Source organism: Cryptotermes secundus, unplaced genomic scaffold (genome assembly GCF_002891405.2).
Source record: "Cryptotermes secundus unplaced genomic scaffold, Csec_1.0 scaffold92, whole genome shotgun sequence".
Lineage (NCBI taxonomy): Eukaryota > Metazoa > Arthropoda > Insecta > Blattodea > Kalotermitidae > Cryptotermes > Cryptotermes secundus.
Window position 1 is genome coordinate 266,487 of NW_019728498.1, and position 12,288 is coordinate 278,774.

General features: G+C 40.6%; 1 protein-coding gene across 2 annotated transcripts in view; it reads left to right on the forward strand.

Annotated features, from left to right (window-relative positions):
* LOC111865146 (limbic system-associated membrane protein) overlaps nt 1–12,288 on the forward strand; it is a 239,771-nt gene that overhangs the window by 101,753 nt on the left and 125,730 nt on the right. For both annotated transcript variants that reach the window (XM_023852912.2, XM_023852914.1), the window contains one exon: nt 10,632–10,694. In XM_023852912.2, coding sequence (XP_023708680.1) covers nt 10,632–10,694 — 63 coding nt within the window. Of the gene's footprint in view, nt 1–10,631; nt 10,695–12,288 lie in introns of those variants that run through there.

Consider the following 12,288-nt stretch of genomic DNA (forward strand, 5'->3'; position numbering starts at 1 on the left):
CAGCGTTGGAACGAGCTAAGACTGTTCATGCCTTAAACTGCGCTACCACGATAATTAGAATTTCGGCCAGTAGTGCATAAAAATATGGAACGGACTACCATATAAATGTAACATTAGTCACAGTGCAAAGCTTAACTGAATAACGAAGATCATTTTGCTACATTTCGGTAGTAATACAAAATACTGTGCCGTTGTATTCATCCGCTATTCTACGGCCCAAAGAATAATTCCATATTAAAATATAAATTTGAATATCGTCTCCAGAAGGGAAGGTAAGGATGTCTCTCCTGCAGTAGTATAAATATTCATAAGCTGCCTGAATCATTTGGTTGTAAAGAAATTTTCATTTCTCAGCCTAGGAGAGAATTGTTGGATTCTCATACATCACGGTCCACAGGGGTTGTAACTCTCAGAGCCCATCCATTCTACTTAACATTCTCGCTTTTTGAATTTTTTTTTTTAGCTATTACTCGTAAAGATAATAGTTTATATCGGCGAGGAGTAAATAACATCCGAGTGCTTTATGGAGTGTTCCATACAGCATCGGGACATGAGCACTCAGTGTTTCTCAGCAGAGGTTTCATGGACCTGATGTTGACAAAATCTATGCCGTAAAATTATGCTCTCCCCCGATCGTAATGTGCTCGTTGATTGGTGAACGTACTGTCCAAGGCTACATCCAATTACAGTTGCAGATTGATATCCCGCTATGAGTAGAAATATTTATCCGTGTTCTTACATATCGTATGATTATTTGCTATGGCAGATGACGTGCAAATGGTTGCTTCCTCAAGGATAACAAATGAAATTTTCTGGGAAGTACTAATCGCTTACTTTCCTTTGATACGACAAGGTCCGCACAGAAATCAACGCCTCCAATAAATCTTCGTTGCTGCGGGAACATCTTTACAGAGATGTTACCTAGCAAGGATATGAGGATACACAGACAGACCCAAAGACTCTCTTTGATAATACAGGGACCGCATAGAAAATGACGCGTCCAACAATTCTTCTGTTGTTGCGTGTATTCGTTGCAGCGACATCGTGTTAACCAAGCAGTTACCTAGTACCAAATGGAGGGATAAACTGAGCCGTTGCCTAGCAACGATAGGTTCAATACACATAAGACACATAGACTAATGGGAGGAATTTATGAAATACGCAGTTGAGATGGACTCAGTTGCCATGGAATGCGTTATCAAGTTTAATTAAGACTGATTAAAGAATTAAAATATTAATAGGTGGGATTCACAGACACACAGACAGCATGGCGATTTCATAAGTCTGCTTTTATATCACTGCTTCTGAAACAATTACTATGTTTAGTAGACCAGATACAATCACAGTTCTAAACAACCGAAAAAAAAAAAAACGTGAAGCACTCTTCTGTGGTTCAAACGACTGAAAGACATTCCAGCGGCAAAGGTTTGGAAACGAACCATACTACCCACTCACAAAGACAAGTTCACAGCATATTTCATCTTTTGGTATTCTTCTCGAGTTACACCGAACTGCGATGTACTAATTATCAGGGGCAAAAGGCGTACTGAATAACTGTTCCATTATCAACTCTCTAAAGACTGAATTTGTTCCAGAGAACATATATAAATTCAGTTCGTACCTAATTGGAAACACATGACGACTCCGCTACAAATACTAACCGGTTAATTCTGAAGGAAACAATCGCTTTTTATTATTAGAACAACATGAAATATATAAATTCGTTCTGTGACCAGAACGCAGATTTTTATTGTGTTAAAGCAGTTGCATATCTGTGACCCCTGGGGTCTAATGAGATAGATGCACTAATATCATGACAACAGTTTGTGCCCAGACACAGAAACTGAAGTCCCCATGGAGAAGTCAGGGCCACGATGTGACACTTCGCAAGACTTTCGGCATAAAAACGAAATGTCTGGTTAGCAGAGATACTAACGAGACCAGTCACTCCTCAGACATACAATACAATAATTGGATTATGAAGAAAGCAGTCTTCTGGGATTTGGCACCGTGTATAAGTGGTGTTAACCGACGTTTCGGAGGAACGTATCGCCTCCATCTTCAGGGTAGAAGAAAAATATAAGAATTCTGCAAGCGAAGAGACCGTGAGAACCGGTAACAGCAGACTGTTCTCACGGTCTCTTCGCTTGCAGATTTCTTATATTTTTCTTCTGCCCTGAAGATGGAGGCGATACGTTCCTCCGAAACGTCGGTTAACACCACTTATACACGGTGCCAAATCCCAGAAGACTGCTTTCTTCATAGTCACCGCCGTGAAAGCCTCAAATCTCACAATAACTGGATTACTTTATAGCTATAAGCACCCCCAGACAGAAGTCTATAATTCATGTTCTAATTCTCATATATCGAGCGAAATTATACACAGCGGAAATAAGAGAGTTACTTTATATTGTTCGTACAAAATTTTTGATATGGAAAGGCGACTGCTCCACGTACCGTGCTGGAGATGGCATATAATCTTATAGTGGAACTTAAAGAGGAACTGGGCCGACACTCTGTGAAACGGGTTCAGCGGTGAATATTGGTGTCATGAATGCTGAAGTCCCCAATGCTGTCACATGCATATTTATGTACTTACTTATTCATTTGCAGTTTCAGTTCATTTTTCTGTTCGAGAGCACATCTGTATATGGTCAGGGCTTTATTTCATGTTTACTCATTTGCTTTCTGACAGTGACACTCACATACAGAGAGAAACTCGGCTAAAATAAATTCAGCCAACGGAAGGCTGGACCGCTGCAGGACTCCAGGTTTTGAAGGAATGGTAATCAGAAGAATTGAAACCAGTGAGAGTATTAATACGCACTGTAGAGTGCAATACAGGAAAAGGCTAGCATGAATACTGAAGGTTAATATGGTAAGTTACTAATATAATATTGTAACGGCTAGGTAAACATTCCCGAAGTTAAGCTCTCAACATTAGGATATCCATTGCTAGGTACCAGACCAATAAACACTTGACAACAGAAGATGGGTTTTCCGTGGGGTTCGTGCTGAGGATTTATAAGAGGGCATGGTCAGAAAAATTAAAAGATTACGAGTACAGAGGAGTCCAACGGGTTGAGTTAAGGATTCATCTGTGGAGTGTTAGCCAGCGGGCAACGGAAGCTGAAGAATCCCCATTGCTAAGATTCGTTACCAAGGAATGTCTAGTGGTAACATTGCAGAGGAATAGCCATTGTGGAGAGCTGTTACCGAGGAAAGACTAGTGAAGATAGATTGAGAAGACTTAGTGCGGAATGATTTGTAGTGTGGAAATTAGCAACAGTATAATAATTATTTCTAGTTACTACCTGAAAGTTATCAACAAATCTATTCACCAATTCAAACCCCGTCTATATTCACTAATACGGGTGACAATACCATAAGTTATATGCGGGATCTGCCACCTTTCCTTATCATTTTAACCTCAGGAGTGACCTAACAGATGTAGGATTTGAGGTTCTTACAGCGGTTCTTATGAAGAGTTCTGTCTTCCAAGATATAACGCGGTGTAGTCCGTTGAAAGTGAACTGACGTTTCGGAGGAACATATTGCCTCCATCTAGATGTTCAAAGAATATTTCATGCAACGTCGAGGTGACTGATGGACGCCATATACTAATACATAAGCCTGTAGGTATTGCGAAATATAGTAGCATATAAAGAATTGTTACAAGTAGAGAAAATTTAATTTAACACATTAAAAGCATTTATTTATTTAAAACGCCAAAATTCGCTTAGTCTTCATAATACCTCGGGTTTCATAGCGTTAGTTTTTTTTTATTCTAATAGGATTCTGTCTAATCTACTAAAGGAGACGTTATGCACCGTAGGTTTTTCACATGAAAAATGTTCTCCAACGGACCGTTCCAAATTTCATACTGCAATGTCAGCTGTGTATAAGTCCAATAAAAGCAGTACGTTGTTAAACGGAAGGGATCATGCTAATGTTAACAGCGAAGCCATGCCTTAGTACAAATAAAGTTGATCCTAATTCCTTCAGGAAAGTTAATTCCCCTTAATTGTCTCCCTCTCTCTGTACGCTTCAGACAGAGGAGGGTCTCATAGGTAATAAAGTCGTCCAGAGAGAGGGAGAGAGGGAGAGAGAGAGAGAGAGATTACATAATTCATAATAGACGAGAGAGAGTGAGTGCGCAGAAAAAAGAAATCCCACTAAACATTCACGCTTAACTGCTCACTAAGTGAAATTGTCATGAACATAAACTTTTCCAAGTTTCTGCTTTTAAAACCTCTCCCCTTTTCCAGAATACAGAAGACTTTAACGAATATAGTGAGACTTTTGTAATCCTTCCTGGTTCCAAACAATTTGCTACTTTTATCCGTTAGAACTAAAGTCATCATTGCACCTTATGGCGCTATAATAGTGATACAAGATTTTCGTTGAAGACACTGCCAAAAGAGTGATGATTCAATTCTGTCTGAAGCACTGGTTTCCATACCGGATATACGGAAGTACAATTAGAATTAATCCAGAGTTTTGAAAGTCCCGGGATATACAACCTGTACTCGTCCTGCAATAGAATCATAGAGATATTTGCACGTAAAAATGTAACGGGGCGAACTTGGGTAAGGAAAGTACACGGTTTAAGTCTGGGCTGAGTCGGCTGACTATTTTCATTTCTCTCCGCTTTCTGATCGTTCTATCCAGATGTTACAAGTACATGAGTATCTGCTAAACTTCTAATTTGATATTTAAAGACTTACTTAATAATACATAATTCATAATATACAGGAAAATATTGGATAGTAGTGACAATGTGAAAGTTGCAAACGGATCTAAATAAATTAGGGGAATGGGCAATAGTAAACGAAATGAAGACAAATCCAGATAAAAGTAAAGCGGTAATTTTCATGAGAGCTAGGGTGAAGGATCGTCTGTTGTATTATTTTGGTAACCAATTAATTCGGGAGGTAAATAGCTTTAAGTACCTAGGAATAATCACACGGAGCGTATTCCAAGATGGGCAGATCATGTAAACTATACGCTACGAAAAGCATGGAAAGCTCTTCATTTAATAATACGTATACTGAAACAGGGCAATAGTAACTCGAATACGTCATAAGTGAGACCGATACTTGAATATGGTTCGGTATCTTGCGACCCATACAGAGAATGGCAGGTTAGCGATTTAAATCGGGTACAAAGAAGAGCAGCTAAATTTGCCAGTCCTACAGATGGATCTGGTTGGGAAACTCTGGCAGAGGGTAGATTGATAGTCCATCTGTGTGCCCTCTACAAGGCGTACACCAGGAGACCGGCTTGGAAAGCGGTAGGGGATAGCCTGCTTAGGGAGCCTGAGTAGGGACGATCATATTTGGAAAGTCAGAAGCAGGAAACAAAGAACAGATGTTGGCAGATATTCCTTTGTAAATAGAACCATAGAGGATTGGAACAGTTTACCTGCAGGCATACTAGCATCTTTCCCCTGTAAACTAAACACTTTTAGAAAGAGGGTTAGGAAAGCTTTTGCAAGTAAAGAGGCCTTAGGCGGAGTTGAATGAGTCAAGTGAAGTAATGTGAAGTGTCCTTGTTCGAGTGCAGTGAAACGAACACAAGCACGTGCTCTTTTGTAACTTTATATGTTTGAATTTGCACTGTGTGTACCTTGTTTATTGTTATGTATTTTGTTTTGTATTATTGCCTTGTTATAGACTTCCCTTGACTGTATCGGTGTAAGTTCTACGGCCACCGGGTGAACACCCAATTGCAGTAAAATAATAATAATAATAATTCCTCTATGCGTCAGAGTCCATCTTGAGATGTTACTAGTCGCTCAACTAGTCAAGATATCTCCCGCCTCTTTTAAGATTTTCCAAAGTTCACGAGAGTCCGCCACTGGTAATCGGTCAGCTTCGCCGTACAGAACCGTTTTACATTTCATCACTTGTGCTGACAAGCAATGCTGAGTTACGACTATGTCGACTTTTCATTACGCTGAAATTTCTAACGAGATGGCACTGAGATTTTTCCAATTACCAAGTCCAAGTCACTTTCCGACTGACAATCAGTCAGTCAGTCAGTACCTGAGGCTCGTGACCACATACTTTTTACTCTTTGACAGTTACGGTCTTGTTATTATTGGGCTCCCCTCTGAAGAGGAAGGGTCTGTCTTTTGTATATGCTGCCGGCTCTTGTCAGCGCAGTCTTTCTTGGGACTCGCGACCATATTTTACTGTCTCAGATCTGAGACTTCTCTTTTCGTCGTCTCCTACGACTAGCAGGGACACGGTGGAAGTACTCTACCCCGCCTCCACACGGGGTTTACTCCACCTGTAGTCCTCTCGGTTTCCAATTAAGGCTCTCTTATTCCATGATATTGTAACGTGACGCCGGAAGAGTGAAGTCGGAGCAAACATCCATTTCCAGCCAACGGCTGGATGAACGCATTCCCTAGCACTACAATAATATGCGTCCACTGCTACACAACGGTTCTAGCTACTATGATTCACGCATGCAATATAACTTTAACTGTTTAAAGCCGATGTCCACGGCAACGAATTGTTGAAAGCACAGAAATGGAGGAAAGTGATAACAGTGTGACATACGCGGTCGGCTGAAGGGTTATATAAGGAGGCCGGGCGAGACCAAAGCAGGCAGTCGAAGGGAATTCAGAAGGCAGCTGAATAGCTCAAGCCTTGAGGACGTTATTTCATGTGTTATAGTTACAGCAACCTTGGGAATGCTANCTCAGAGTGTTACAATTATTTATATTTGCTACTTGTGAATATCCAACAAATCGATTCGCCAATCCAAACCCACTCCACAAGTCACTAATACACGTGACAATATTTGGTTGCGGAACTGGAATTTGACATGTTGCTCATATGTAACGTTAATTTAGTCATGTTGCGTGAAACACGTGTAAGAATATGTAAATTTAATTTAGATATACTTTAATTTTATAATTCTTAATGCCTCTGTTACCACTTCAAAGATTTTATAACGTCGAACGAAAACTGACAAGTTTTGAAAGAATGTATTTTTGAAACACGTGTGACAGAAATAGATTTACACTGGCGTTAAATTTTATCCTTTTATTTTTCATAACTATGGCACGACGAAGATCCAGATTTTGCTATGGGAAAAATATTTTCAATTGTACATTTTTAAATTTTATAGAATTAAAACATATATCCAAAGTCTTACATTGTGTTTAACATGAAACAGTTCAAGGATATCAGCCTCACTTAGTGGAGCAATCACAAGGCTGCTTATTTTACATGTTGTCTTTCAGTTTACTCATGCTTAAGACACTTGAAGAACTACCTTCGTTAAGCTGACCAATGGCAGACCTGTACCTACTAGCTGCGAAATTTACCTCACACTTTGTTTATGATTCGTTGAAAGCAAAATTACATCAGCATTTTCTAGATGAAATAAAGGGAAGGCTGTTCGCCTTTCAGAAGTATGAGCAGAATGCTATACACCTGTTCTGCTACTGGTCTTAATTCAGGGCAGGCAAGCGAGTGACGCAGCCTGATGGAAACCGTTGACACATGTCACAGAGCGAGAAGTTACAACGCAGGAGCAGACCTACGGAAGCAAACGCTCGAATTGAATTGCTCGGTGGTTATGACAGCGAAATAATTACTTTGGAAAAATAATCGCTTTTACTAAATAAAAATTAATATATTTAAATGGACAGCAAATGAGGTCCTTCTTTAATTGCACAGCGACGAATCATGTTGCATAGTACGACCAATAAAATATTTATTTATTTATCTATGACTCTACAGCCCTTTGTTGGACCTCGGCCGCTTTTTCGGTTTCTTGATCTTATATACAGTCGGTAGGACTCCTTCGAGGGGGATCAGCCCGTCGCAAGGCGGCTTCGTGCACACAGGATAGCACAAAACAGAATAAACACAAAGACATCCATGCCTCAAGTGGAATTCAAACCCACGATCCAAGTGTTTGAGAGGGCGAAGACCACGCAGCCGCTGTGATTGGCGCATATAACAAATATCCTTTAAATACACAGCTACATTCTTTCCGTTGTTCGGCTCATCTCTGACTTCTGCAAGGTCTGAGAACAGCAAGACTGTTGAAGGTTACGGCGAACTGGTTCGGATCTTTGCCGGACTTCGGCCGCGACATAGCTCAAGCTGTTAGTCGCTGGCTTCCCACCACGGCGGCTCGGGTTCGATCCCGGGTCTGGTCAAGTGGGATTGTGGTGGACAAAGTGGCGCTCGGGCAGGTGTTCTCCGAGTACTTCGGTTTCCCCTGCCAATCTTCATTCCACCAATTGCTCCACAATCACCCTCACCTATCATCTGGGGCTGGTACAATAGGCCGGAAGTGGCCGCAGTACAAGGGACTTAGTCCCACCCCACTAGCATTGCCGGACTTCGAGTAGTTCCGGCTGAGACTTCCCATGGTCATTGTCTGTCTTCTCAGGTGAATTCCAGCACGATGCAGACAAAGCAAAGCCAGGTTTCAAATTCTTGCATATTCGACATTCATGGTGTAAACTAATATGGGGTTTTAGCAGGCTAATTTAAGTGCATTGAAGAGTGTCAGAAAGTAATCCAAAAATGTGAATTTCGGATTCCAATTCCGGCGGAATAAGTTTTTTTTTTTAATATCAATGTTTCTTCTTCAAGGCTAAAGAACATAATCAAATAGATTAAAATCGGGGTTTTCTAAATTTATTTCCTCAGCCACGTACCTTAAATATCCTCGCATATCCAAAACGACGCAAAATAATGTCGCCTGCGGCTAGCGCCAAATGCGTCATTAAAACGTATAAAAAATTAAATTGTAATAATTTTGGATGTAATATTACTCCAATAAACATTTTAAAATAATTTTTGTATGGATACTTCTATTTTGTTTTCCGTTTTGTAAATTTACGATATGTAATACCGATTTTCTTCAATATTTAAATCAACTGAAACCAGCGAAACATCGGTCACATTTTAATAATAAATTTCAGCAAATTAAAATGTTGTCTACCCCTGAAGTATGAAGCAAAGAAAAAATCAGTGGATGCAAGATAGAACACTTCATATATTGAGAACATTTTTATATCTCCTACATTTCCAGTTACCACAGAGATCCATGAAAGGTAATATTTTGAATGGACAGTTACGAATTATGCAGAAATTGAACAGTTTCCTAAGAAACTGACAGAATTATGTTGTAAGCATTGTTACAACGTATGCTTTAAATTAAGATATTAGAAACTATTTCCAACGTTTTCGTAATGAAGTAGAAATGTCTTTCGGGCCGGGAAAGGGGTAGTACTTTTCGGGGCAATAAAACATGAATACGATACGAGACACATTAACATGTCTGTGTATTCTTCCTGTTTCCTTCCCTCTGCTTGTGGCATGGTCTTACATCATAAATCAACACAAAATATTCTGTACTGTGCACGTGATGCAGTGATGTGACGTGAAGCTACATTCCGGCCAACGTAACTCGCATTGAGGGTCTTAAAGCGGTGAGGCGATATGACACTGTCTGCTTACTGATGCTAAATAAGATCGAAGATTCTGCTAGTGTGAACACAACCTCTGACCTATGGTAGGGCAGAAACCAGTTTAAAGGTGTAGAATATGATTTTAGTGACTTTTAGGAAATTTAAATGTGATTATAATGACAAAAAAAACATATTCCGTGGCTAGAGTCCGCAAGCGAACTATACCGACCGAGCGACCGCCGCTTGTCGGCGAAATTAGTGCCAACTTTAGCGGATAGAGGGTGTCGTTTGGTCGGCGGAACGGATCCCCAAGGCCAATAATTTCGGTTTTCTAGACCGGAGCCGCTATTTCTTTGAAATAGCTCTTCAATTATCCTCATGAGGCTGAGTGGACCCTGTTTCAGACCCACTACTTCTCAGAAAATCTGGTAGCGGCATGAATCGAACCAGAAACTTCAGGATCTGTATCCAGGAACTCTGACCACTAGACCTCAGAGGCGGTCCCTTGTGATTATAATGACATTTAAAATAAACGTTTGTGTTCCATTAGAGACGGAAACAAGTGGACGAGTGATGTATCGACGTAACAGGATGCTGAAATATAATATTAAAACTGTATTAGTTCATAAGGAGTGTGGAGATCCAGAATGAACTGCGATGCCTCATTTCGGCGTAACATTAATGCATTTCAATAGATTTAAGAGGCAGATTTGCTCAGTTAAGAAGAGTGAGAGAGATAATGATACATGGGATTTTCATAATTAAAGTTTTTCAACCAATGTGTTCCATATAAGGCGCAGAAGAATTACTGCTGATCGTAACTATGGTAAATATATAGAAGTCGTAAGTTAAATTTTAATGTATCTTTGTAATGTAAGATTTGAGGCTTTCACGGCGGTGACTATGAAGAAAGCAGTCTTCTGGGATTTGGCACCGTGTATATGTGGTGTTAACTGNTAATGTTTGCCTATGCGATCGGGAAATGTATTACACATGAAAATAAGAACACTGAAGGCTAATTGACCTGCGGTCACTTCGAAATATTTGCCTCTGGGAATTCCTATTCAGGCGCCATTTGTTCTAACTTTTAATTTACTCGTAACATCATGGATAAAATTCCTTTCCAACGGACTGCTAACCAAGGCAGTAGGAATGTTTTGTAATTTTCCTTGTATTGTTTCAGGCAGACGAGTCCGTAACTTGGATACCAACGGGATCCCCACAACTATCGAAGAGTTTAACAACGGTATGTGGAACTTTGCAGTAATTTTGTGTGACTAGCTAGGAATTAGTCCAAATTTGTGGCTCTCGTTCATTCTCTTTACACGAGTGCAGAAGAAGCTGGAACTAGAGCTCTGAGAGCATTCCAAATTGGGTGGTGCCTGCTCTGTAGATTAGCTTGGTCAGTAACATGTACAGGAAAGCATGATGATACAAGCCACACAGCCAACGCAAGCGACCTCATTTTCTACAGTTTCAATTTATGCTCGCTGTAAACGGAGTGACACTGATTCGTGTGCCAATGCAACGCACAGCGTACGTAGCAATGTAACATTCAATTCGAATTAAATGTTCTCAGCATTATCTTTAGAACAAAAGTAGAATGATACTACAGTGGAACCCTTGAACTCCATTTTCGGTTTCGAATTATAAGCCAAGCAATTAATCAGTATGAAGCAGTTAGGAAGCGCAGTTCTGCTTGCTAACTCCCCAATGATTTCGGAGGAACATGTCGCCTCCATCTTAGGAGCCGAAGAAGTAGCCAAGCAAGATACCAGCATGTAGATCTCTGCTTGAGACGCCATGTCCCTCTGAAACGTTAGTTGACTTTCAACGGAGTACACGGCGCTATATCCCAGAAGACAGAACTCTTCATATTGCTGGTAGACATTTATCTCCGATTTGGTTTATTTCCTTTCGTTGTGTAGCTGAGAGGGAACTTAACTGACTTTAAACGAAACTTATGAACTGTATGAAATTTGCCTGACATGTTTCCGGGACAGATTCTGAACAATTCAGAACAAACTCTGCTACAAATGTGGGTATTCATAACCCTCTGGGAAATCAGTTCCCGGAAATTTCAATGCCTAATAAGAGTTCTCCTAAGTACCTAAGCTCGTAACGAAACGACAGACCAGTTAAGATTATTCACTATTTCCATGGCCGGATTTACAGTTATGGGGGCACTGTGGTAAGAAAAATGTTACGACCCCTATCAATAAGAACAAATTTTGGTCATGATAACTGTTTCTTTTTTCTCTTATTTCGTATAGTAACTAAAAGTACAAACAAATTTTGCGTGATTTTAGAGAAGCAAACGTCTGAGTAAAATCTGTAATATTATTTTTGTTCCTTGGAGGCTCCGGAGTGAGGTTTCGGTCGGTCGCCCTTAAATTCGACCCTCACTACACCACACATAAAAAAGGTAAATTTGTCCCCTCTGTTTAACTAATTAAGCACTACGTCATGAAGGCATATGGGGGAGTGGATGTATACATTCATAGTGTGACATGTTGCGCAAAGGAGAACCCGCCCCACCAGCAGTGACGCGGCGGGTGAGTCAGCGTTCCCCTCCCCCTCCTCCGCACGGTAACGTAGCGGTGACGTCACCGAGGGATAGCGCGGTTGCTAGGCAGCAGTCAACAACTCCGGACAGCGTGGCTAGCAACACGGACCAGACGACAATTGTCCGATCGAGGCTACATGAGGAGCAGCGAAGGCTATTCACAGCCAGTCCTGGAGCTACCTACGAGTCAGTCCTCGAGCTACCTCCGAGTTAGTTCCGAGTTAGCCAGCAACTAGTCAGTTGTATTCTGGCATTTGGAGTGTACTATTTGTGA